Genomic DNA, 26,551 nt, shown 5'->3' on the forward strand with positions numbered 1-26,551 from the left:
TTAGAATGGCCCTCATCAAAACCTATTTTTAAAGTTTATTTAATATCTGTTCATATAAGCTTTCTCAGTAACAAAATCTGAAAACAATGGTTATAGCAGTTTACATTCATGAAGACTTACTATGTGCCAGGCCCTGTGCCAAAATGCTTTACACGTACTGTGAGCAAAAATAATCATCACCTGTCACTTCAGTAAACAAAGAATGTTGTTGCCGTCAAACCATCAGCCACTGCAGGGACCCTGACAGTGAACCCTGAGGGGAAATCAGGGTGGAGAAAACTGGGACACTGGTCCTAGACAGCTAAGATGCATATCTAAGGAGTAACTTCAATGAGCCCAGACTCTCGCATCTTCTCATACATAGAAAAGCACTGAAATCATTAACCTGAGAGTCTGTTTTCTATGATTAGCAATAACATCTTAATGTTTAAATCCATGTTTTGTTTTTGTTTTTCAGCAAACCCCCTATATATCCTGCTCCTCCCTTATGTCTTTGGAATGATTCCTCGGAGCTAGCTGAGAGGTTGTCTCCCAGACTACAGTTCTCAGTAATGTCCCCAAATAAAACATAACTCACAACTTTTAGGTTGTGTGGCTTTTTTTTGTTTTTTTACTTGAAAGTATCATGAAGTTGCCATAAAACAATTTGAGAGGGACTTTCCTGTTGGTCCAGTAGTTAAGAATCTGCCTGCCAGTGTGGGGGACATGGATTCAATCCCTGGTCCAGGAAGATCCTACGTGCCGCGAGGCAATTAAGCCCAGCCACAACTGCTGAAGCTTTTGCTCTAGAGTCCATTCTCTGCAACAAGAGAACCTACCACAAGGAGAAGCCCGCACAGTGCAACTAGAGAAAACCCTCACACAGCAATGAAGACCCAATGCAGCTAAAAAAATTTTTTAAAAACCCTAAAAACCAAAACAAAACCATTTGATATAGGTGGGTACTATTACCACCTTCTCTAAGGAGACTGGGTGGCTCACCCCAAGGTCCCAGCTGATGGATGGCTGTCAGGTCTGTCTGAGCAAAGCACACACTTTTAATGCATAATCAGAACAGTCTCCTTGGCAAACAGGTGTCAATTTCTAATTCACTTAGTTCACAGGACATGGTCCTGGGGGCTTTTGTCCTTGAGAGGTGCCTCCATTATGTTTCAGTATTTGGGCTGCACAGTGTTTTTTCTTTCTAGTTTCCTGCTCGCTCCACCTGGATGGCCATACCTGCCTGAGGGTTTTCTCCCCACATGGAAACCTGTTCTACACCCTCATCAGCTGCAGCCTCACTCAGTGCCACCCCTCCTGGCTGAGGGTTCCCCCTACCATGGTCAGAATCTACCCATCCTACAATGGTTTAAAAAAACCCATCTGCTCTGGGTAAACCCCATGGTGACCTGCTCCTGCAGAAGTGCGCAGGGTGGAGAGGAGGCACTGGAGTCTCCTCCTAGCACAGCCTGTTTGGGTTGGCCACGTTGGGGTCTGGGTAAAACCAGGCTGGCCGGTACAGGCCAGGCCAGATGACCCACTGACCTCTGAGGCTCCAGCCCACCTGTGGTTCTAACTGGTTTGAGAGGATGCCTGCCAGTGACCAAGGCCTCTCCTGGAATGTTGCCACATCGATGGGGGTTGAAAAAGAAAGATCCGGTGTGTACTTCTATAGATGTTTAAATTATATATCTATAAGAGACTCTGAAAGGGAAAATGGCTCAGTCGTGTGCGACTCTTTGTGACCCCATGGAGTGTAGCCCGCCAGGCTCCTCTGCCCATGGAATTTTCTAGGCAAGAGTACTGGAGTGGGTTGCCATTTCATCCTCCAGGGGATCTTCCTGACCCAGGGATCAAACCCATGTCTCTTGCATCTCCTGTATTGGCAGGCAGGTTCTTTTTTTTTTTTTTTTTGAATTTTTTAAAAAATTTTAATTGGAGGCTAATTACTTTACAAAAATGTGGTGGTGGTTTTTGCCATACATTGACATGAAATCAGCCATGGGTGTACATGTGTCCCCCATCCTGAACCTCCCTCCTACCTCCCTCCCCATCCCATCCCTCAGGGTCATCCCAGTGCACCAGCCCTGAGCACCCTGTCTTATGCATCGAACCTGGACTGGCGTCTATTTCACATATGATAATATACATGTTTCAATCCTGTTCTCTCAGATCATCCCACCCTGGCCTTCTCCCACAGAGTCCAAAAGTCTCTTCTTTACATCTGTGTCTCTTTCGCTATCTCGCATATAGGGTCATCACCATCTTTCTAAATTCCATATATATGCGTTAATACACTGTATTGGTGGTTTTCTTTCTGGCAGGCAGGTTCTTTACCACTAGCGCCATCTAGGGATCCTGGGAGGGATGGTTATGCCTCCTCATCCGATCGCAGAGGGTTCCAGCCAGGCTGTTTACGTCCAACAGTGTTCAAAGCTTCTCTGACTAGTGTGATCTGTCCTCCACCAGCTGTTCACCCTTAGAATTAACTCCAAGGGCATCATCCTGCCTGGAGAGGCGTAGACAATCATTTACTCCATTTAAACTGTGGCCCACATTCTTGGCTAGAAAAATTCATCATCATAAAATTGCTACTTCCTGTTAAGCCAGTCTATAAATCTAATGCAATCCCAATAAAAATAGCAAGAGGATTTTTAAAAAATTGGAACACAGCTGATTCTAAAATTTACTGGGAAAAAAATAAAGGTGAAGCCTAGCCAGGAAAAATATCTAAATATCTATCAGATATTAAAACACACACATAGAGCTATAATATTTAAAATAGTACAGAACTTGTGCATGAACATACAGAGATACATAAATGGCACTGAATAGAAAGTCCAGAAATCGTTCCAAACATAGGAATTTAGTAAAGATAAATTATTCACAAGTGAAATTGGAACAACTGAGTACCCATCTAGAAAAAAAATCATATTATAGCTCATCTTGTCATGGGAATAAATTCTAAATGGAATAATATTTATATATAAATATAACATTGTATATCTTAATTATATACTTTATATTTTTATATATTATATGTAAATATTATAAATCTAGCCATTTGTATTATCTACATATTTTTGCTTATGTATTTATGTGATATACTGTTATGTTTTAATACATTCACAATATGATAAATCTAGCCATTTGTATTATTTACATATTTATTCTTTATGTATTTACATGATATACTGTTATGTTTTAATACATGTTCACACTATGATAGCATTATAATATTTTTATAAATCCATATATTCTATAAGAGATAATGGGAAAATTCTTTTATAACCGTAGAGTGGAGATATCACCAAATTACAACCTAGAAGTCATAAAATCTTTTAAGAAGTATTTTTTGGGTCTTTTTATTGCTTGTAGACAGTACAGTGTTAAACAGTGTTTATTTATATATTTTTGGCTGTGCTGGGTCTTCACTGCTGTGTGCAGGCTTTTCTGTAGTTCCGACGACTGGGGGCTACTCTTTACTTGTAGTATGCAGGCCTCTCATTGTGGGGGCCTCTCCTGTTGCTGAGCACAGGCTCTAAGGCAAGCTCACTTCAGTAGGCGCTGCACGTGGGCTCAGTAGTTGTGGCGCATGGACTTAGTTGCTCCGAGGCATGTGAGATCTTCCCAGATCAGGGAAGGAACCCGTGTCTCCTGCACTGGCAGGTGGATTCTTTACCACTGAGCCCCCAGGGAAGCCCACAACAGCTTTTAAATTAGTCCTGCTGAGTAAGGTTGCTACTAATGGATCTTAAAAGCCATAACATTTTTAAATGATAAACTTAACTACATTAAAGTAAAAAAAAAAAAAAAAACCCCACAAAAACTACATGGTAAACAAATCACAATAATCAAAGTCAAACTAAAAAATAACAGGGAAAAATATGTTACTCAGATCCCAGACCAAAAGTTATGTATAAATCTTCTCAGTATTAAATGAGAAAAAAATGAAAGCTCAATAGAAAAATGGGCAATGATATCAACAGAGTCAATGGGAAAAGGAAAAATTAATGGCTCTTAAACGTATTAAAAGGCATTTACCTTCACTCATCATAGAAGAAATATAAGGTAAAATTACACTGAGATACCATTTTCACCCTTGGGATCGCCAAGGTCAAAGCATGATGATCTGGAGTGGTTGTGGGTGAATGTACACCCTCAGTCCTGACAAAGGCAATTTGAGGCAACTGTCAATGTGCTCCAGCAATTCCATATGTAGTCATCTCCCTACAGACATACTCACATGAGAAATGATGTGTGTACAAGTTTATTTACTGCAGCACTCGCTGCAACAGAAAAGTCTGAAACAAGGTAAATGTCCGTCTACAGAGGAGAGGTGAAACAAACTATTGTCCTTCTCCAACGATAGTCTATGCAGCCATAAGAAGGACTGAAGATGCTCCCTGTTGCTATGGAATGATCCCCAAGATGTGCTATGTGAAACAAAGCAAGTACAGAACAACAGCAACAAAAAGAGGAAACAGAAAAAGAGAAAATGGGTGGGGGGTGGGACACTCTATTGGCCTCCCTTTTGTAATTCATATCTTCACAATCTGAAGTTATTTTTGGATGATTATATAGAAGAGTAACGTGGTCTTCTATAAGCCTAGATTGTAATTTTATTACCATAAACTCTACTTTATTGCCCTCAATAGATAATTGGTTAGGTTAATACTTATAGTGAAAAAAAAAAAGTAGCTTAATAACAATTACTCTAAATGAAAATTATTTTCGGCAGAAGTCTTCTATAATAATTGTTCCATAGTCAATAAGAACCCTGGAGGAGGGCATGGCAACCCACTCCAGTATTCTTATCTGGAGAATTCCATGGACAGAGGAGTCTGGCGGGCTGCAGTCCATGGGGTTGAAAAGAGTCAGACATGACTAAGCACAGCCCACACCTCCTTCCTCTCTCTCCCCCTCCTACCTTGCAGATCTCACTTTTCTTCCTTCCTTTCTTTCTTTAGGTGCTTATTGTAAAAGAACTGTTTTCATTATGTTTTATAAAGATTTGTTTTTATTTTGAAACTGTTCTGTGAAAATCTTCTACATGCTTTGTAGAACCAGCCAACTCAGCATACAAACACAGAATAACACGCATACACTTTTATCATTGTAATAGGGACAGGGAGAGGTAAGGGGAGTGGGGTATAATATGAATGTTTCCCAAATTTATTTGACCCTGCTACCCTTCCCGTTGATATTTTCTTGTGAGGGCATTTAAGTCCACGGAGGGATTTAAGCCCACGGAGCCTGCTGGAGACACGGGCTTACCTATTGAGGGCACATGGGCCGCTGGCTCACCCTGAGAGTTTCTCCAGGAGCTGGGCTGCTCAGAGCCAGGTGTTCCCTGGGGCTCAGTGAGCAGCTGTCAGGCACCAACACTAACTGTAGGGCCCACCTCTAGCAGCTGAGGTCCTTCTGACAGCACCCATTGTCTTTTTACCTCTCTCCAGGTTTTGACATCCTCTTCCTTTTTGATTGTCTATACTCTAGAACTTGGGCTTCCCAGGTGGCGCAGTGGTAAAGAATCTGCCTGCTAATGCAGGAGACGCAAAAGATGAAGGTCTGATCCCTGGGTCAGGGAGATCCCCTGGAGGAGGAAATGGCAACCCACTCCAGTATTCTTGCCTGGAGAATCCCATAGACGGAGGAGCCTGGCAGGCTGCAGTCCATGGGGTCGTAAAGAGTTGGACATGACTGAGCTCATGCACACATACTTTAGAATTGATTGTTTTGCTATAAGACACACACACACACACACACATATGCTTGTGGGGTGGGGGGGTAAGCCAGAAAAATTTCTGAGGAATGAGGCGTGGTATATCTAAATACCAACACATTCTGGCTCACCACCTCTCCCCTGCCTTTCTCATCCTGGGAGCCTGATACCTGCCTTGGTCTGTCCTGAGCCCCGCACACAAGCAGGGACAAGTATCAGAGCTGGGTCACTATAGGTCCCTGATTGCCCTGGCTGCCTGTGACATTTCCTTTCAGTAGGTGGCTCCTGGCCAAGGCCATCCCTGAAGGAGCAGACAGGGTCCTGCCCAGAGGTTCCCAAACCATGCCGAAGCCTGACCGCAGGCTGGACAGACCGGCTATTCTGACATCCGGGCTCCCCCCACACCCAGCATAGCTTCTGCTCCTCCTTCCAGTCCTGGGAGACAATCAGCCAGTCCAGGCCTGCAAGGCTGGGAGGGGGGCTGGGGGATTGTCTGTTCTGCTTAAAGCCCACCTGGTACCCAACAGCCTCCTGCCTGGTCAAGCAGGGGCTCACCAGCCCTTCCTCCCAACACCGGGACCACATCCAGACTTAACTCCCAGGAACGGACAGTCCTCACCCTGCATGGAGAGGGAACCTAGAATGCAAGTTCCCCTGGGAAAGGGAATCGTGGGTTCAAATGCCCTCACGTGGAAATGACTGAGCGCAGGTCAGTAGGGGATGGGAGAGGCGGTGTTCTGGGAATCTGGAGCAGGCTGGGCGGGGGGCGGGGGGAGCAAGTGGAAAGCAAGATAGAAAGGAAACCACTCAGGGGAGGGAATCCTGGGCCTCAAGCCAGACTTGCCCCTTGAATTTGGATGTAGGCAGGCACTGCCCTGCCCAGTGGGAACCTCTGGATCCCTGTAATACGCGTGTCTCTCGCTGGAGGCTGTGCTCATGCCTGTTTCCTCAAAGAACTGCCTCACTGGCCCCTCATCTTGCCTTGCACCCCATTCTCTCACCTTCCCACACCCCTTTTTGCCTCCAGCACCAAGAAGCCTCCGCGCCAACTCCACCCTCTCGGGATTCCTCAGAGGCTGGCTCTTGGCTGCCCTGTCAGTCCCCTTTGGCCGGGTTTTCTCCTCCAACCCAGGCCCTAGGGATTGTCCTTCCAGCAAAACTTCCTCTACAAGTCGGCTCTATGATGTCCTAGGGGCCTGCTCTGCAGGCGCTGAGCTAAAAAGAGGTGCAAAAACCCACAGGCAGGGTGCCTGCTGCCTGGGAGCACTGGCCTGCTGGAGGAGAACCTCGAGCCGGCAGTACCCAGGCTGACGGGGCCCAAGTCAGCATGGGTTGATGGTTCACCCACCCAGGAGGTTAGAAGAGCCCCAGCCACCAGACACAGGGAAGGGGCTCCACGGGTGCCCACAGTCCCCCCAAGCAATCCCCAAACCAGAAGGGAAAGATCCCCTGGATAGAGCTGGGAGGGCAGATCTGGATATGAATCCTGACCCTGCCACTTAAGACTGTGCGATCTCGGACACCTTTCTTAATTCCTCTGAGCCCATCTTTTCTCAGCTGTGAAGTGTGTAAAAGACACACATACCCTCAGAAGGCTGTTAGCATCAGATGGAAAAGGGAAACTAGGGTTCTTGGATGGGTTTCAGAGATCTGTAACCCAGAAACACAGTGTGCACATTTTACCTGTATGCAGACACATGTATTTTCTAGGGAAGAGTCAGGTTTCACCCCCAAAAGTTAAAAACACCAGAGCTGACACAGAGTTCAAATCCTGGCTCTGATTGGGGGTGTACTACTCCCTCTGTACCTGTTTTCTCATATATACATGGGCTTCATAATAGGAAACTGCCTCAAGGAGTTGAGAATTAAATGCAAGAAAATAAGCATTTAGAACACTGTCTCTAGGTGTTGGCTGTTTTTAATCTTCTAACATTATAGAAGAGAAACCTGAGGCCTGGAAGAGGTGAAGTCTTGACAGAGGATGCGTTATGCACCAAACATTGGCCACAGTGGGCTGCCCTGTTTCGGAAAGGGTGACAGCTCAGGATGGGGGTGCAGGAAGGTGGGAGTGAGGAGGGAGGGGAGCCCCCCAGGGTGGGTAGGAGGAGGGGGTGAGAGGGGAAGGACTGAGACTACTAGCGCATGTGGGGCCTGTCTCATCATTGTGAGCCCTTGCCAACTCGTCAGAAGTAAGGGGGGACGGGAGGAGGTGTAAATAAAGGTGAAGTATGAGCACTGATGAGGGTGTAGATCCAAATGCATTCACTCAAAACTCCAGAAAGACAGAGAGATTCCCTTGTGGCTCAGTCGGTAAAGAATATGCTTATCAATGCAGGAGACTCAAGTTCGATCCCTGGGTGGGGAAGATCCCCCAGAGAAGGAAATGGCAACCCATTCCAGTATTCTTGCCTGGGTAATCCCATGGACAGAAGAGCCTGGTGGACTACAGTCCACGGGGTCACAAGAGTCAGATGCAATTTATCGACTTAATCACCACCACTCACCTTCACCCTGACCCCCGCCTCGCCTAGGACTGTGGCAGCTGTCCCTCCCTACTCCCAGCACAGGACCAGGGACTAAGTACTGCCCCCTGGGCTGAGGCCAGTTGGTGGTCTCTTCTCTGCTCTGTCCCCTCGCAGAACCCAGGAGCCTCCTCCTGTGTCTGCAGCTTGATAATTGCTTTCTCTGCCTGCACACCTTTCTCAGGCATTTTCCATACAAAACTTCTACTACCTTTGTGCCTACAGCAGAAGAGGATTCGTCAGTTCAGTTCAGTTCAGTCCTCAGTCATGTCCGACTCTTTGCGACCCCAAGGACTGCAGCACACCAGGCCTCCGTGTCCGTCTCCAACTCCCAGAGTTGACTCAAACTCATGTTCATTGAGTCGGTGATGCCATCCAACCATCTCATCCTCTGTCATCCCCTTCTCCTCCCGCCTTCAATCTTTCCCAGCATCAGGGTCTTTTCCAGTGAGTTGGTTCTTTGCATCAGGTGGCCAAAGTACTGGAGTTTCAGCTTCAGCATCAGTCCTTCCAATGAATAGTGATATTAGCTTTAATTTCTTCACTTGTTCAATGACTGCTTAGGTCTTTTCTCCAGCCCATCCTCGGGCACCTGCCAAGATCACTTAGGCCATTTTTTCTCAAGGGACCCCAGGGAATCCCCTGCAAGTTCAAACTTCCCCCTCCCTCCCCTTCTAATTTGTTGGAAAAGGGAGGTCTGAGCAGGATTTTGGCTGTTAAGCACAGCTGCCTCGCTCTTCCGGACTCAGGCACCTGGATAAAGGTCTAACTGTCCCTAGCCCGGCTGCCCTCCTCTGGCTCCTCCACAGCCTCACCGTGACCGTGACCATGTACACACAGGCTTCCCTCCGCGGCCCACCCTCGGTCGCACCCAGACCCCCGCCCTCTGAGCACACAGCACCCCCAGGCAGCCCTCATGAATGGCTCCTTTAAGCTCCAGAGCCCTCTTCTGAAAAGGTAAATACATGCAGAGCCACGTGGGTACATTTCCAGAGCCATGCTCCCTGGGCCTCTGTGTCTGGTCCCGAGGGTCAGCGTTGAACACCGGCCAGGCCGCCTGGGGCCCCTTGCGGGGAGTGGAACAGTGACAAGGATTGTATTTGCGGCTGCTGGAAATTTTTCCAAGAGCAGGGCAGGCTATTTGTTACACCTTCTCCTCCTTTCTCTCCCGCCATCACTGTCTTCCCTCCAACCACAGGGAAGCGGAGCAGAGAAGCTGGGAGATGCCAGCTCCCTGCTCACTTGTCCCTCAGCAGCTCTACTACTCTAGGGAGAGGTGCCTGCTGACGGTCCCAGGAGGATGGCAGCTCTGCGAGGGGCTGGGACCCTGTCGCCGTGGAGCATGTGCTCCGTGAAGCAACAGACGACTCAGAGAAAGAGACAGAACCCGAAGCCCAGGGCCGGCCTCCCAGGGCCCTCTCCGCCTCAGTGCCCCTCGCTGCTGCTTCTTGGCCAGACCAGCACCTCTGAGCACCTGTCCTTGCACTGACCCTGCGTGCCTCTTTTTTTCCTCCCATCTGGGCTCAAACTCCCTGTTCCCGTGATCTCTCCTAAGCCAGGTCTAGGGGAGGATAGAGCTTCCTCTCCAGGGCTCATCAGACAGCAAGGGGGATGATGATCAAAGAAGACAGAGCAGAAGAGATGGAGGCGGGGGGAGGTGAACATCGAGCCTCAAGTCCAAACAGGGCACATGGGCTGTAGGGGGGTGGAGCTTGAGGAGGGGAGCTTAGACTGGTCCTGAGAGGGAGTGGAGGTGGGGCGGGAAGGACTTGCAGGGAGAGGCAAGGTCGAGTGCAGATACCGAAAGGTATGGGGGGGCGTGGCACCATCCAGGAGAGTGGAAAGCAGGGCAGAACCACAGTGAGGATGCTGGGAGGATGGAGGCTGGACATGGGTTATACTTCTGCAGAGTCTGGACTGACACCTGAGGGAATTTAAACTGAGGTTCGTTTTCACCCTTTCTTTTTCTGCACAGACCCTCCCGGCACAAGAAAATAACACTTGCACTTTCCAGAAAGGGCTTCTCCCTGCTGGGGAAGAAAGACCCAAGGATCAAACCCAGGTCTCCTGCATCGCAGGCAGATTCTTTACTAGCTGAGCCAGCAGGGAAGCCCTGGAGAGAAAGTAAGGACCCAGAACAGAGAGGACTGGAGGGATGGGGGGAAAGTGGTGGGGGGCGGAGGGAGAGGGGGGAGAGGCAGAGACAAGAAGAGTCCAGTGTAGAGAAAGGACTGTGATGTTTTTTGTTGTTGCTGTTTGCTTTCTTTGGCCTAAAGCCCAGTCCAGTGATCTTCCTGTCACAGGCACCCAATAAAGCTGGCTGAATGGAAGCAGAGAGGGTCTCGGGGCAGGGCGGGGTGTCCCAGGAAAGCTCAGTGGGTGAAGGGAGTCCGGAAACTGGGAGCACCAGCTCAGCCAGCTCAGTGCCCCTCCGCCCTGCACACCAGGAAGCCCCGGAGAACACACCTGCCCCAACCACAATGGGCTCGTGTCCGAGCAGCCTTGGGTCACCACTGTGGTGAAGGAAGGACAAAGCCATTATGCAAAGGGGAGGAACTGTGGCATCTTCCAAAAATGGCAGCCTTAATATTTCTGGTTGAACATGTTCTTCTGGAACCTTGCCCTCCCCACCAAGGGATGGAATCTGCGTTCTCCCCTTGAACCTAGTGGGCCTCTGTCTGTCTCAATGGACAGGCATGGCAGAAGGGATGCTTCCTGACTTCTAGGGCTCTCTACAACTTCTGTGTAAGAGGGTGTGCTCCCTTAAAGCCCCCGTGGAAGACACTACACAGGCAGCAGAGAGACCCTGGAGCTTCAGCTGACCAGCCTCCAGCCCAGACATCAACCTGTGGGTGAGGGATCTTCAGGTGCCCCCCAGCCCCATCCCCACCTGACTGCAACCCCAAGGGAGACCCTGAGAGAGTCCCCTGGCTGAGCCCAGTCATCCTTCAGAACCACAAGAGAGAACGAGAAAATGATTGCTGTTGTTTCAAGCCTTTGATGGTGGTGGGGCCGGTTGCTAAACAATAGATACAGGTATAAGGAGACTGGGATCTTTCTGAAATCTGTGCCTGGCCAGGGGCAGTAAGATGCACCTGCCAACTAACAGAGAGGAGTCCACATGGAGAAATGTCAGTGCAAGCATGCTGACACCCAGTCACTCTGAGGTCCACGGGGCACCTCAGTACCCGAGATGCACTGCACATGCCTGGTCCAGGAAGTGGGCATGATAGATGGCCCTGCCAGGGGGAGTATCCCCGAGATGCAGGAGGGCCAGTCTCCTCCTTTGCTGCAGCAACTCCCCAGGGGAGGGCTGGAGGTTTTCTCACACGGGGTCAAACATCCCAGCAATGCCATCCCGACTGCAGCTCCATATTGTTTCCTCCTTTTCTGGGATGATGCCTGCTCCTAACTGGGTGGAGTCTTCACCAATTCCCAGCACAGGCATCACACCTTGGATGCCCAGTGACCACCCTCCATCTGCCCCATGGTACTTAATGTGTCCCAAGTCTCCTTCTCTTCCTGGATCTATCACTGGTTCCCCCCAGGAACATTTGTGCTCCCTCTACCTGCAAGGGACATTTGGCACTGTCTGGGGACATTTTTGGTTGCCATGCTTGGGGAGAAGGGTGCCAGTGCATCTTTCAGGCAGAGGCTGGGAGCGTGCCATGCAGCCTGCAGCATTCAGGACAGCCCCCAGCACGGAGAATGACCCAGTCCCAACTGTCAGCTGTGCTGGGGCCAGGAAACTGTGCTCTCTCTCGAGTCCTGCTTGCCTTGCGTTTCATCCTTGTAGTACTTTGTTCCTTTGCTTTCCATAGTGACGGCTAGATACATGATGCTTCCTGAGAATGAGACACTGGTATGGGCTTCCCAGGTGGCTCAGTGGTAAAGAATCCACCTGCCAATGCAGGAAATGCAGGTTCGATCCCTGAGTCAGGAAAATCCCCTGCAGAAAGACATGGCAACCCACTCCAATACTCTTGTCTGGGAAATCCCATGGAGGAGCTTGGTGGGCTACAGCCTATGGGGTCACAAAAGAATCGGACACAATTTAGTGATGAAACGAGACACTGGTATCTAACAATCTCCAGCAGGCCTGATACCCTGCTGATAGGACGAACCTCTCTTGGCCGAGGCAGCCTGGTGAGTCTCAGCTTTGGAATGGAGGGGAAGGAAGTCCTGAGGAGCCAATAGTGCCCCCACTGGGGGCACTGGTGGGGAGGGGGGGTTCCCCGAGGAGGCACACATGCTGCCAGGGCCTGGGCCGGAGAGATGAGTCACAAGGGGCCGTCCCTTCCGTGACTGCTTCCTTGCCTGGAGCAGCCCAGAAAAGGGTGCCCCCAACCAGAATGATGCCTCCATACGATCACGATCACGTCGCTTGTATCAGCACTGTCAGGGGCAGGAGGGGGAGTTGGGGGAGGAAGCGGGCGGGGGGTGCTTCACTCTGCTCACATCCCAACCCTGGCTAACGCGGGGCTTCGGCCTCCTCCCTTGAGCCACAGGCAGAGCTGGAGCAAGAACAGATGATTCAAACCAGGTGTGCTCCCTCCCTCCCTCCGCCTGATGCTCCTGTGGAGAGCTGAGCTCTGAAAGGGAGCAGGAGAAGGGAGGATGGAGGGGGACGGGGGTGCCAAGGCTTCGGGGGCACACTGTCGCACACCCATCTTGCATGTATGACCAGAAGGAGGCCAGGCTCCGTGTGCCAGGAGGACACAGCCTGTTGTCCAGTCATCTCTGCTCCCCAGCTCCCTGTGAGTGTGGCCCCCATGGTGACCCCCTGATAGCAGTGTTACCTGCCAGCTCTCTCTTGCCTTCCTGCCAGCCACAGCCACATCCTCGCTGTCCTCAACCCCTCTGTGCCCCAGGCCCCCACAGGAGAGGAGGTGTAGCTAACCCTCATTCTAGATTCCTACTCCTCAGAGCTCCTTCCTCACCTCTGGGAAGACCCAGCCAGCGGGTGTCTACTTTCCTGACTTCCTGGGGGCCTTCACAGTGTCGAACTGAAGGAAAAGTCTCACTGTGGCTGGGGCAGCAAATGCAGGGGAGAGATCACATCGGGGACTGTGGTAAGAATGAGCACGGGAGGGGCTTCCCTGGTGGCTCAGGGGTGAAGAGTCTGCCTGCCGATGCAGGAGACACGGGTTCCACCCCTGGTCTGGGAAGATCCCACATGCTGCGGAGCAGCTGAGCCCATGCGCCACAACTACTGAATCTGCGCTCTAGAACCTGGGAACTGCAACTACTGAAGCCCTTGCACCCTAGAGCCCGTGCTCTGCAACGAGAAGCCACTGCAATGAGAAGCCCATGCACTGCAACTAGAGAGTAGCCCCCACTCGCCACAACCAGAGAAAAGCTTGTGCAGCAAGGAGACCCAGCACAGCCACAAGTAACTAAAAATTATTCAAACACCAAAACAAAAGAATGAATGTGAGAGGTTTCCTCACTCTGGTCCTGATCCCCAGGGAGAGAGAGACTACCAGTCACACACCCTTAAGGTTCTCCACCTCATGGAAAAGGAAAGATGCAAATACCACCTTGTTCCCATTTCCCAGGTGGGTAAGTGGAAGCTCAAGGCTGAAAACAGCAGGGGCACTGCAGACAAAGTGGGCGCTGGGAGAGGAGGGGGCCCAGGCAAGGTGGAGTGAAGAGCCTCCCGGCTTCTCCCGGAAACATCAGGGAGAAACAGCCGTCACACAAGCCCTGAAAGCTGGGGCAGGAGACTTCACTGAGTTTCCTGAACTTTCCTCCAACACCAGCTCCTCCGTCACCTCCTCTCCACAGCTTTAGTGTTTGTCAAAGCCAAGTGCTAGAGCTGACCTCTTGCAGTATTCAAACAGAGTGCTATGTGCTTTACCTCCCAGGTTCGGGTACCTCCTCCCCTCAAGCCTCACTCTCCCCAAAGGTAATGTATAATTTGCAGCTATTAATCCCTTATGAAGTGCCAGTCTCTGGCAAGTAGAGCTTTCCATGCATTATTTTATTCCATCTTCATAGCCCTATGATGTAGATACTATTATCACCCCATTTTATGGATGAGAAAACTGAGGCTTGATGAGGATGGTGATTTGCCTCATGTGACAGAGCCAGGAATGACGGAACCAAGAAGGCAACTTCTAACTGATGGACACTCAAGTCCTCACTCTGGACCCTGTTATTTACAGATGTTTACTGATGTATGGGGCTTCCTTGGTGGCTCAGGCAATAAAGGATCTGCCTGCAATGCAGGAGACCCAGATTCGACCCCTGGGTTGGGAAGATCCCCTAGAGAAAGGACAGGCTACCCACTCCAGTATTCTTGCCTGGAGAATCCCATGGACAGAGTAGCCTGCTGGCTATAGTCCAGGGGTTGCAAAGAGTCAGACATGACTGAGTGACTAACACTTTTACTTTTTCACTGATATATGTGCCTTGCTTGGCTCTGTGTGGAGACATACAGGCTTGTGAGGATCATCCCACCCTGAAAAGTCAAGGATGGGGGGCTGGATCCCAACAGCTGTAGCCATAGTGCACACATGGCTTTTTCCATTTTTATCTTATTCAAACTGAATAAGATAAAAAATTCAGTTCCGTGGTTGGATTAGTCATACTTCCAGTGTTCCCCATGTAGCTTGCGGCTACATATGGACAGTGCAGAACATTCCCATCACTCATGAAAGTTCCGGTGGACAGTGCTGTCTTAAGAGTCTGCCCCACTGCACACCGGCCATCCAATGTTGGGCCAGTCAGCAGACCACCTTCCTCCTGGGGCTCCCATGCCTGTACTGTAGCTGCCTAGGGTCCCACTAGATCTCACAGAACACGTGGCCCTTCATTTCTGAAATCCCCTGGATGGCAGCCTTGCTGTGACTGATGCCATGGGTAGGGGATGATCTGAGCAGGGGGTTTCAGACCCTGGAGTGGAGATGTTATTGCTCAACAAACATGAACTGAAGCCCAGTGCGGGGGTGCTGTGTGGCTGCCAGGGGAAGTCACAGAATGTCAGAAGTAGTAAGGCCTCAGGGAACTGAGATCCAATCCCCTCATCTCAGAAAAAGGCCAGAGTCCACACAGGGCTGTGGCCTGGCTCCCGGCTCAGGGAGCACTGGAATAAGCAAAAAGTCGCACTGTGACCCACAGGTCCACGGGGAGCAGAAGAACCCTGTCAAATCCTTGGGAGTTTCCTGAGATTGCAGAGGACCCTGTACGCGACAGTGGGGTAGGGGAGAATTCTCTGCAGAGAATTCCTACTGCCTCTGGGGAGATGAGGTCAGGGGCAGCCAAGGAGAGATGTGCTCAACCTTGGGCATCTGATGAGCAGGAATCCCGCTGTGTGACTGCCAGGGCTGGGGCGGCCAGGGCAGGACGGGGCCTCTGGGCAATCCATCCCTGCCCTGTTTATGGACCTGTCTCAGGTGCAGCTGGAAAGGGAGCTGGGAGCACAGGCAGCAGCCACAAGGGAGATGAGCTGTGAAAGAGCATTTATAACCAGAAGAGCCGGGAGCGGAAACGATGACTCATGGACTGCACACATCTGCCCCAGGAGGCTGGGGGTGGGGGTGGGGTGCAGTGAGGGCAGTGCTGGGGCTGGTGGTGAAGCCATTGTTTTAAGAAAGAGGAGAAACGTATTTATTTTCTCCATCAAACCAGCCAACACTCATTTTTGAATTTTTTTTTAAAAAAATTATAAGCACTATCTTTAAAAAACGTATCCTACAAAATCCTGGAGCAGGACTCCTAAAGAGTGGCAAGCTCATCAAAAGCTGTCTGAGAAACTGTCACAGCCAAGAGGAGCCTTAGGAGCCGTGACAACTAAATGCAATGTGGTGTCCTGGATGGGATCCTGGGACAGAAAAATGACTGGGGAAAAACTCAGGAAAGTAAAGAATGGACTTTGGTTAATGATAACATATCAGTATTGGTTCATTAATCGTAGCAAATGTCCCACACTAATAATGTAAGAAGTTAATAGTCAGGGAAACTGGGGGTGGTGTGTTGGAATTCTCTGTACTTATCATCTCAATTTTTCTGTAAATCTAAAACTGTTCCAATAAATAAAGGCTATTAAAATTTTTAAAAGGCGCTTATTAAAATGGCTTTTAAAATTATAAGAATCACTTAAAAATGATTATTATTATTTACAACCTTTAAAAATGGGAAAATAGGGAGAGGCCGAATTTGCTCAGGATTCTACAATTTGCCAAGTGTGTTTGCCTATATTAATTGCATTTTTCACCACGGCCCTGGGAAGAAAGTAGTATCATGATTCCCATTTTCTAGAAGAGGAAACTGAGGCTCAGAGTGCCTGGATAACCTGCTCATTGTCATGCAGGCTAGGAAGCAGGAGAGGAAGCCGAAACTGGAAACCTCCTTCCTGGTGCTTTTCCCACTGGCTCTGGGCTCCCCACTCTCTGCTGAGCCCAGCTGTGAGGAGAAACACTCTGTGACACCTCCCAGCAGGTGCTGTGGGGCTCATGTGACCCTCAGCGGTAGGGTGAGGGTAGAGGCTGGGTGATCCACCTTTGCGGGCCAGGTTACAAAGACACAGGGCTGTGTGGTTTCAGCACTGGCAGCCTGGAGCCCTCCCTCAAGAAGTTGAGGGCCTTTGGGGGCACCTGGACAGGGCAGCCACCTTCCCCTGAGAGCCATGAGGGCTGTGGGGACTGAGCGAAGCTATGTGAAAGGGGCATTGTGAAAGCTCAGCAGTGGCCTAGTGAAAATCAAAGGCAGAGGAGCTCAGCTCTGGAGTCTCCCAGCCCTGGGGGCCACCATGACCATCACCTGTCACAAGAAGCTGCCAGCAGCAACTCCAGGCCGTATTTAGCTGCAGGGCAGCTTGGCTGAAGCTCAGCCTGGATCTCCAGCCCTTCCTCCAGAGAGGCAGATTTTTCTTCACTGATTCAGTGCTTAGCACAACCAAGGTCTGCAACGCAGGTGGCTCACGTCAGAGCAGCCTGCAAACAGTTAGGATTACTCTGGTGAGGCTTTGAGCTGACCCTCTGGGAAGGTGGTAGAAGTCTGTGGATTAACTTTTGCCAGGCAGCCCTGTGAAGGAAGCCCTGTTGGGAGATGTACAAGTCCAAGGACGGCCCCTGCCCAGGTTCCCTGGCAAACTGAGTGAGTCTCCGGGTAAAAAGTACAGGTAAGGAAATACATTTTGCTTTGAGAATGTTACCTCCATATTTCCTCAACAAAGCTGTGTGGCAACTCGTGATGGGAATGAGAAAAATGTGGAAAGATTTAAAATCATATTCAAGTTCTTTCCTTGGGCCATTTTTAGCTATGTGGCCTTGCATGAAGTCCCCACCTGCTGCCTCAGCTTTCTTATCTGCATAGTGGGGTGAAAATATTTATTTGGATGAGATAATAATATTATTACATGTAATAATATTTATTACATGAGATAATGAGATGAAAATCCTCCATGAGTTGCACACTATTTCATGGTCACAGGGGCTTCCCAGCCAGCGCTAGTGGTAAAAAACCTGCCTGCCAATGCAGGAGACGTAAGAGATACGGGTTTGATCCCTGGGTCAGGAAGATCCCTGGAAAAGGGCATGGCAACCCAGTCCAGTATTCTTGCCTATGAAATCCCAAGGACAGAGGAGTCTGGAGGGCTACAGTCCATAGGATTGAAAAGAGGTGGACATGACAGAAGCGATTTAGCACAAATACACAGGGTCACAGGGGCTGTTTCACTTCTCGTTTGAGATAAGAGATCTGGTGGCCTAGCCCAAGATCTAAGTGTCAGGCATGAGGAGTGACTCTAGAACAGTTGAATGCCCCATAGTAGGGGATCTTTGCACCCTGCTGACCCTCCCCACATTCCATTTTTAGAAGAGACTGAGGTTCCTAGTGATGACTTGCTCACGGTCAGCCAACTATAAGCTGAGCCTCAACTCCTATCTCTAGTCGTGTGGCAGATGTTGCTGCCCTTTGTTCTTGATGCTTCTGAACCTTCCGGGACCTGATGACAGCCACTACCCCACACCCACCCTCTGCCCAGATGCCAGAATCAGGGTCAGAGTTCAGTTCACCACATTTCACAGTTCATAATCAAATCAGGATCCTCCAATACAAAAGACCAAGAGAACAAAATGGCCAGTGTGGTGTAAAAAAAAAAAAAACAAACTTAGAAATGACAGACCTAATTACTGAGAAGTTTTTAAAGGACTTTAACTTAAACTTGTTTTTATTTAATTTGGTGCATATCATGTGGATTTTTACCCCAGGAATGTAAACTTTTTGTGTCTCCTCTCTAAATGGCCTGACAGTATTCCAACAGGACTTACATCTTGCAATTTGGTCTTTAAGAGGTCATTAAGCTTTGAAGTGGATGTTTAGCCCAGGTGTGGAATTTAGCCCAGGTATGACTGTTGCCATTTTTGTTTCCAGATTTTTCTAAAGCCCCTGTGGTTAGTTGTAATCTCCATCAGCTTCTAGCTCAATTAACTTTCATTTTCTATAACCAATGGATTTTCCTGGAGTACCCACCTTAAGTGCCTAAGGGCCCCTGGGTCTATCTTTTGTGAGGGAGAGAAGGCAGGAAATGGGAGGTAGGTATTCTTCAGGTAAGAATGTGCTCTGGGATCTCAGGAACTTGCACACATGCTGAGCTCAGATAGTGGGGTTTGTACGCCTAGCTCTGAGTCATGCTCTCCATTTCCCAAGGGGCTCTCAGCATACTTGTCTTAAGGATTCACAGAGCTGCCCCGACATCCCTCAGAGGTTGAAAACTTTCCATGCTCCTTCTAGGGGGTCTGGTTCAGGGGTTTAACACACAGACCGTCTGCATTTGCATTCCAGGCCCTCGCTTCAGCTGTGGGATGGCCTTAAGCAAGTCACTCCCAGGACAGAACCTCTGCTGGGTGGGCCAGGAAAGAAGGCACAGTTCAAAGATGATTAACTCTGTTACTGATGGACTAGTCTGGAAAACAAGCTGAAGCTGATGGCTCAAAATAAGGTTTTGGTTTATCGTAGCAAATAAGCTGCTCCAGGGATCATAGACTCGTACCTACTATGAGTAAAACATAATAAGCGTGGATTCTATGAGAATTTTAAACGGCGGTCCCAGGCCCCATTGTTAAGACTTCTTCAAAGAAACCCTGGGGGCAATAAGCAACAAGGTCCTACTGTAGAGCACAGGTAACTGTATTCAAGATCCTGTGATAAACCATAATGGAAAGGAGTGTGAAAAAGAACGTGTATATCTATAACTGAGTCACTGCTGTACAGTAGAAGTTAGCACAACATTGTAAATCAACTATCCTTCAATAAAATCAATTAAAAAATAAAAAAATTAAACTTAGGTGCTTTCATGTCAAAGCAGACTGTAGGTTCCAGTCTCAGCAGGCACTGTATTTAGAAATCAGAGCCCAGCTTCAGATAGCCTCACAACTCAGCTACTCTAGTTAAAATTACTTAAGTGAACATTAAAACTGCCTCTGTGACAACAGCACCACATCCACTGTTGTGATACCATGGTGAGCGTGTCTTGCAAACACTGAGAACACCCTGGTACGTTCACTTCCTCCCAGCAGTGACTACTAGGGTTTCCTCTTCCTTTACAATGAGTCACCATCCCATCCCTGAACCACAGAGAACTGATGTCTCAGCGCTGCAGCTGACCCGGGGGAGTCCTCCTAACTGGTCCTCAGCCCGGAGCCTGACTACTCCGCAGGCCACTAGTAACAGTCTCCGGGAGATGCAGGCGCTAAGGGTGGCTGAGATCCAGAATCTCCTCTGTCCCCCAGTGGGAGCATCTTTGTAACTTCAACAACTAGCCCAGCACTTCCCTGGTGTTCCAGAGGCTCAGACTTCTCATTCCCAGTGCAGGGCAGGGGCCCAGGTTTGATCCCTGGTCAAGGAACTAGAACCCATGTGCCACAACTAAAGATCCCGCATGTTGCAACAAAGATTGAAAACTCCATATGCTGCAACTGAGATGCAGCGCAAAAATAAATACATAGTAAAAAAAAAAAAAAAATCTCAACTCTTTAAAATGACAACAGCAACAAATAGCCCAGTCCGGTGCAGGGGACACAGGTGGCCTCACTGCACCTCTATTTGTCTACCACAGCACATGATCCTAAGGAGACAAGACATTTCAGAAAGCTTCTGGAAATGGAAATTGCCAAAGGGTTTGGCAAGAGAGCGGAATCATAACTCATCCCTCACTCCTTCCACCCACAGCTGTGTAGACAAGCCCCTGTAGCCTGCTTAGATGCCATCACTTACCTAGGGCTCCTTGGCAGATGTCTGTGCGAGTGGCTCCTCCAGTAATAAATTGGGGATCATCGCAGATCTCCTGAAAACGAGACCCACAAAGTATTGTCAACATATCTGCCATATGCTTTTGTAGTTAGGACACCTCAGTTTCCAACAGATGCATCGGACCCCTCTGTCTCTCCCCTCTCCTCTAGGGAACGCCTGGCAGTTAGTTAGACTGCCATGGGGCCCTTCTCTGACCCCTGCTCTGTGGGTCCTGATAGGCGGTAGGGGACCCTACTGCTCCACTAGATCCCAAAGCCCCACACTGCCTGGAGCCTACTTCATCATGCTACTTCCTAGGGCCAGGGCAGTGCCAAGTCTATCCTCCTCTCGGGGTCTGGAGATGGTCCACACTCTGGAGTTGCCCTGCCCACCATGCCCGCCCCTCTCCTCTGTTCCTGCATGGGATTTCTCCTCCCCCACACAGTTCCCTCCTTTTCCACATCTTATCATATCTCAAGACCCACCATCACCAACTCCATGAAGCCCTCCTTCACAGTCTGGCCCTCACCCATCCTTTCCATCCTGAATCTCAGAGTATCTATACTCTGCAATTCTAGCAGTAGCTAGATGTGCAGTGTGCATGGTGCTGGGTACCACTATGTCTTCCTAACACTTATGCTTCTTGAGGGTAGGGGAAGGTATCTAGCTTTCTGGATTTGCCCACAGGCCATGATATTCGGGGCTGGGGGTATTGTGAGCCTGCTGTATGTCAATACTGTATGTGGTGCTTTATCTCAGCAACATGGATGGGCAACAAACCCATTTTATAGGTGAGGAAACAGGCTAAGAGATGAAGCCACGTGTCCCAAGATGCATCGCTCATGGCTGTAGACAGCAATGGGATTTGAATGCTGTAAACCATATACTCCTTCCCCTCCTGCACTGCCTCTAAATGATTACTAACAAGCCAAAAAGGGCTGTCACACAGGTCGCCTACTGGAAGCCAACCTTGAACAGGACTGCCCCCACTGCTGCCCTCTCTGAGCATGCTTCCTGATTCTGAAGAGCCCCACCCAAAACCACAGAGGAAGCACAGAGAGTAAATCTGGGCTTCCCTTGGCCGGGACCCTTTGATTTGGAGGAGCTCCACCCCAGAGCGCCTGGCGGGCCCCCTCTCTGTCAAGCAGAAGCATTTCCTGGGTGAGGCCGGGATCTAGTCCCTGTTCATCCTGGCTTAGACTGTAGACCCTTCTGGAATCCACAGCAGAGACACTCCTCTCATGCCCTGCATGGTCCCTTCCCTGTTCGGGTGAGTCTGTCTAGGGGAAGACAGGCACAGTGAGAATGTTTTTTTGCTGAGGCAGATGAAGCCAGCTTTGCCAGAGGCTTGCCAGCCAAGCACTTATCCTGCTGATGGAATACACGGAGCTTGGTGCTGGGAGCCTAGAAATCATATTGATAATCCTCGGTGCACCAGGCACTTACCCTAGAAGGGTTTTTCCATTATTTTTGAGAAATTTTTCACGCCTTTGGCAGCCTCTTCCAAGAAGGCAAAGTTTATAGTGGCTCTTAGAGATGCTTCAAGAAATTGAAACTTGTACACAGCATGAAGGGCACGAATTAAATATGGAACATCACAGTCTCAGGAAAGGGGTTGAGAGCCTGGGCTTTGGAGTTAGCTGGAGTGTGACTCCTGGCTCTGCCACTTCTTATACAGTGGTTTCTATGACCCTGGCAAGTTACTTCACCTCTTTAAGGCTCAGTTTCCTCATCTGTATAATGGGGATAGTGATGACAAGTGTACCTATGACATCTGAAGGTTAAATGAGATGACTATGTACGTGTGCCTTGGTAAGCACTATATAAGTTACCGACTATTACAGTTATTGAAGGAGTATCATAATCACTGAACTTGGAGGCAGGAGATGCAGGTTTGAGGCTGAATTCAGCTAGCTGAGTGTAAACAAATCATAAAGCTCTCAGAGGCCTTAGATCAGTGGTCTCCAACCTTTTTGGCACTAGGAACTGGTTTTGCGGGAGACAAATTTTCCCACGGAAGGGGAGGGGGTGGGGAAATGGTTTGGGGATGATCCAAGCATGTTACATTGATTATGCTGCCGCTGATACGACAGGAGACTGAGCTCAGGTGGTAATGCAAGCAATGAGGAGCGGCTGTAAACACTGATAAGCTTTGCTTGCTCACCTGCTGCTCTCCTTCTGCTGTGCGGCCTGGTTCCTAACAGCCCATAGACCTGCACCAGTCAGGGCAAGGTGGGGACTGACATGTCTGCCCTTGCTCCAGCCTGACTGGTGCCATCCTTGATGGTGACAGCATTTTTCTCTGCACCAGCCCACAGTGACTTTAGCCGTGTCCTCTTCCCATCTGCAGAGCCCTCTGTGGCCAGTGTTGGGAAACCCCCTCTGAGGAAGGGCAGCCCTTGGGCTCCAGGACTGGCCCGCTCCCCTCCCTCCTCTTACCCCCTACTCTCACTTCCTCGGGGCCTCCTTTTCTCTTTAGTTCCTTTCTCTCCGGGACTTGACATATGCTTGTGCGTGTGCTCAGTCGCTCAGTCATGTCTGACTCTTTGCGACCCTTTGGACTGTAGCCCACCAGGCTTTTCTGTCCATGGGATTCTCTAGGCAAGAATATTGGAGTAGGTTGCCATGCCCCACACCAGAGGATCGTCCCCATCCTGGGATCGAACCTGCATCTCCTGTGGTTCCTGCATTGCAGGCGGATTCTTTACCACTGAGCCATCAGGGAAGCCTGGGACTTGACATATAAAACATTCCAATTGCTCTCATCTGAAAAAACAATCTCTCAAGTCCCAGGTCCCACTTTCCCTGCCACTTTCCCTCCTCTCCTTTCACAAGAATGCTTCTGGAATTACATGAGCATGCTCTTCATTTCTGGTTCCTTACTTTGGGGTCTACAGCCATCTGGCTCCTACCCACTGCAATTCGGTTGTTGCTGTTCAGTCACTAAGTTGTGTCCAACTCTTTGCGACCCCATGGACTGCAGCATACCAGGCTTCTCTGTCCTCCATTATCTCCCGGAGTTTACTCAAATTCATGTCCATTGAGTTGGTGAGGCTACCTAACCATCTCATTCTACTCCACGGCAATTGCTCTGTTAAAGTCACCAGTGACTTGCTTTTGTCTAGATCCAGTGGATACATTTTTGTTTGTCTCGCTTGACCTGAACTACAGCTGTGTTTGAGAAGGCAGAGAGGGTGGCTGCGAGCTGTGGACTCTAAAAACCCACAGGCGGATAGTCCTGGCTGCAGCCCCAGACACCTGTATAAGCAAATATTTAAACTTCTCAAGCCTCAATTTCTTCAACTGCTGAATGGGTCTATACCTGTTGCCCTCCCTGTTGGTTGTTCAGTTCATACCCTGTCCCGCCCTAACCTGGGGCTCTAAAATGGGCTTAGATTTCCATTTTCCCATCTGGAAATCCTACAGGCATTTTCAACTGTTGGGTGACCTGTCTGTCTAGCCCCTAATGCCTTCAGAGGCAAAAAACAATATGCACTATGCCTGGCATACAGTTCAATGTAGGTGTTCAATATAAGCTTATTGAATGAATGAAAGAATAAGCAAAGAAGTACATAAATTCACTTCACAAACTGTCAAGTACTAGCCAAACCTAAGGCAATTACATTCTTGTTTATCACTTTCACCATCGTAATTTTGTTTGAGGCTCATTACAATCTTGCATTCATTCATTCATTCATTCCACAAAGAGTCTTTTTGTTCACAGATGTATCCCAAGCATTTAAGTCAGTGCCTGATATTTAACAGGCACTCAACAAAAATACTGTTAAATGAATGAACGAACAAATGAATGCATACTCTGAATGCACCAGGGATTGACTGGTGAACAATACACACATGGTCCCTGCAGTTCAGTAGGAAAGACAAACAAATATATGTAATTATGTGTATGAACTGTGAAATGCTGTAAAGGAAATTAGCAGAGTTCATGATAAAGAATGACAAGATGAGAAGGGGGGCTGCAAAGAATGGTCAGGACAAAAATCTCTTTGGAGGAGGGGACATCTACGTCCCTAAGAATGAGTGAGCCAGATTCCAGAAAACCAAGAAAGAGCATCTCTGGCCAGTGAGGCAGGAAACGGCAGGGTGCCCTTGAGAAACTAAAAGGTGTTGGGCTTGGTGAATCAGTGGAGAGAGGAAACTATTATGGCATCACCTCTTCTTTCAGATAAAGAAATGGAGGCACAGAGGTTAAACAGCTCACTCAAGTTAGCCAGAAATGAACTCAAGTGCTCCGGGCCAAGGGTACCTCCTACTGCACTTGCTGCCTGCGGGCTGGATTTGGGGTAACAGAAGGTGACCAGCGGATCGGGGAGGGGGGAGTGGTTCAGGGGAGGGGAAGCAGGACAGGAATGCTTATTTTCCTAACAGGAATCTAGAGGCTAGATTTCCCAGTAGGCCTCCTTGAGGTGTGGTGGGGGAAGGTCAGCGAGGTGTCCCATAGGAGGTGGGGCCAGGAGGGATCCCAGGGACACAGGATGTACAAACTGATCAGGGGAGCAAACTGCCCCCAAGGCCTGCCAGGGCACGGAGGACAGAGATCCAGGGTGGGTGGGAAAAGGGAGCTCAGAGGGGGCCCCAAGATTAGGAGGTGTGGAGCAGGAACCGGCTCCTGGCTGCATCTCCCCAGTCCTTTTGATAATCACCAGGGTAAATATTACAGGGAGCTGTCTTGCCAGTTCCCATCTGGAAAAATAAACAGGAAACTGAGTGGATAAATCTAACCATCACTGCAAGAGACAATCCCTAGTCACAAACGTCCAGGTCATGCGTGGACTTTCTCCCTGATGCAGAGAGAACCGAGTTACAGACCGACTTTCCCCGTGAAATACCGTAACACCCACGCCCTGGTCTCCCGCCCACCCCCACCCGCGGCCTCCCTCCTCCGAGACTCTCGTCCCCTCCGGCCGGAGTCCAAGAAGTTTCCTCCAGGTCCCTTTATGTCACCCGAGTTTTTGTGAGTTTTTGCCGGCGGGCCGGCTAGTGGGATCTGTGGGCAGTGTGCACTTCGGCCCGTCCTGCAGGTCCCGTGGGTGGCGGATGGGACGCGGGCGACCCCGCGCCAGCGGAGCCCCGGATCGGGCTCCGGGCCGCGGGGCTCGGCTCTCCGCGCTCCCGCGGCTCCCCGCGCGCGGGACCGGGTTCTCGCCCGCTTGGAGGCCGGGCCGCCGCACCTCTGGGCCCCACATCCCACCCCGGGCGCGCTCCCTACCGTGGGCCGCTTCCACTCGATGCCCCGGGTCTTGCTGGAGTAGGGTCCCAACTCCTTGAAGCCCAGGGAGGACGGCAGGGCCGGGAAGGAGGGGTCCTGGAACAGCGCCCCGGCCTCCAGGCACTCGTCCCGCAGCGCCGCGTAGTCCTGGTTGAGGTACTTGACCGCCCTCTCGTGCGAGCCGAGCCCCTCGGCCGCCTCCCGGTCCTTCGCCAGCTTGGCCGCGATGCCCGCCATGGTTGGCCCGGTGCCTGCGCTGCCTCCGGGCGAGCGAGCGAGGGTCTCGGCTGCGGCGATGAGCTGCGCTCGGCGGGGGAGAAGCCAGGGCCCGGCGCGCGGCAGCGGGACTATGAGCGGCCGCCGCCGGCGATGATTCACCGGATCCGGCAGCGCCCTCCGCCCGGCGGGCGTGGCCTGGCGGCCCGCGGCCTGCACAGCGCCAGCCGGACGGCAGTGGCCCGCGGGGCCGGTGCTGCCACCTGCGGACGACGCCCGGGATTGCCGAGCCGGCCGGCTGCGAGCACCTCGGTCATCCCGGTGGAAAAGTGGGGACTCAAACCCAACCTCACTTTAGCCAGCTTCCCACTAGCTGAAGAGGAAGGATGGCCGAAACCCGAGACTGGGGCTATCCTGACTCTCCAGGAAACAGCTTGTGAGCAAGAAGGGGAGAGAGCTGGAGGTGACGAAATCAGCTCTGTAAGAAGGTGGTTTCTCCGCTATAGACCCCATTTGACAGATGGGAAAACCTAGCAACAGAGAGGTTAGATGACATCACCCAGTGTTGCTCAACTGGTTTGAGGCAGAACAAGGATTCCAAGTTACCAGAGGCGTGTTACAATCAGAAGGCTACACACTGCTACC

General features: G+C 50.1%; 1 protein-coding gene across 4 annotated transcripts in view; it reads right to left on the reverse strand.

Annotated features, from left to right (window-relative positions):
* The window catches only part of CAPN2 (calpain 2), a 57,758-nt gene extending 31,677 nt beyond the window's left edge, over positions 1-26,081 (reverse strand). For all 4 annotated transcript variants that reach the window (XM_081491611.1, XM_081491610.1, XM_081491608.1 and 1 more), the window contains exons 1-2: positions 25,691-26,081; positions 20,446-20,515 (exon numbers count right to left, since the gene is read on the reverse strand). In XM_081491611.1, the coding sequence (XP_081347737.1) occupies positions 20,446-20,515; positions 25,691-25,927 (307 nt within the window). In that variant the 5' untranslated portion in view covers positions 25,928-26,081. The remainder of the gene's footprint in view (positions 1-20,445; positions 20,516-25,690) is intronic.
* Between the last annotated feature and the right edge of the window lie 470 nt (positions 26,082-26,551).

The sequence above is a fragment of the Giraffa tippelskirchi genome, chromosome 5 (genome assembly GCF_054371585.1).
Source record: "Giraffa tippelskirchi isolate mGirTip1 chromosome 5, T2T-mGirTip1v1.2.pri, whole genome shotgun sequence".
NCBI classification, from domain to species: Eukaryota; Metazoa; Chordata; class Mammalia; order Artiodactyla; family Giraffidae; genus Giraffa; species Giraffa tippelskirchi.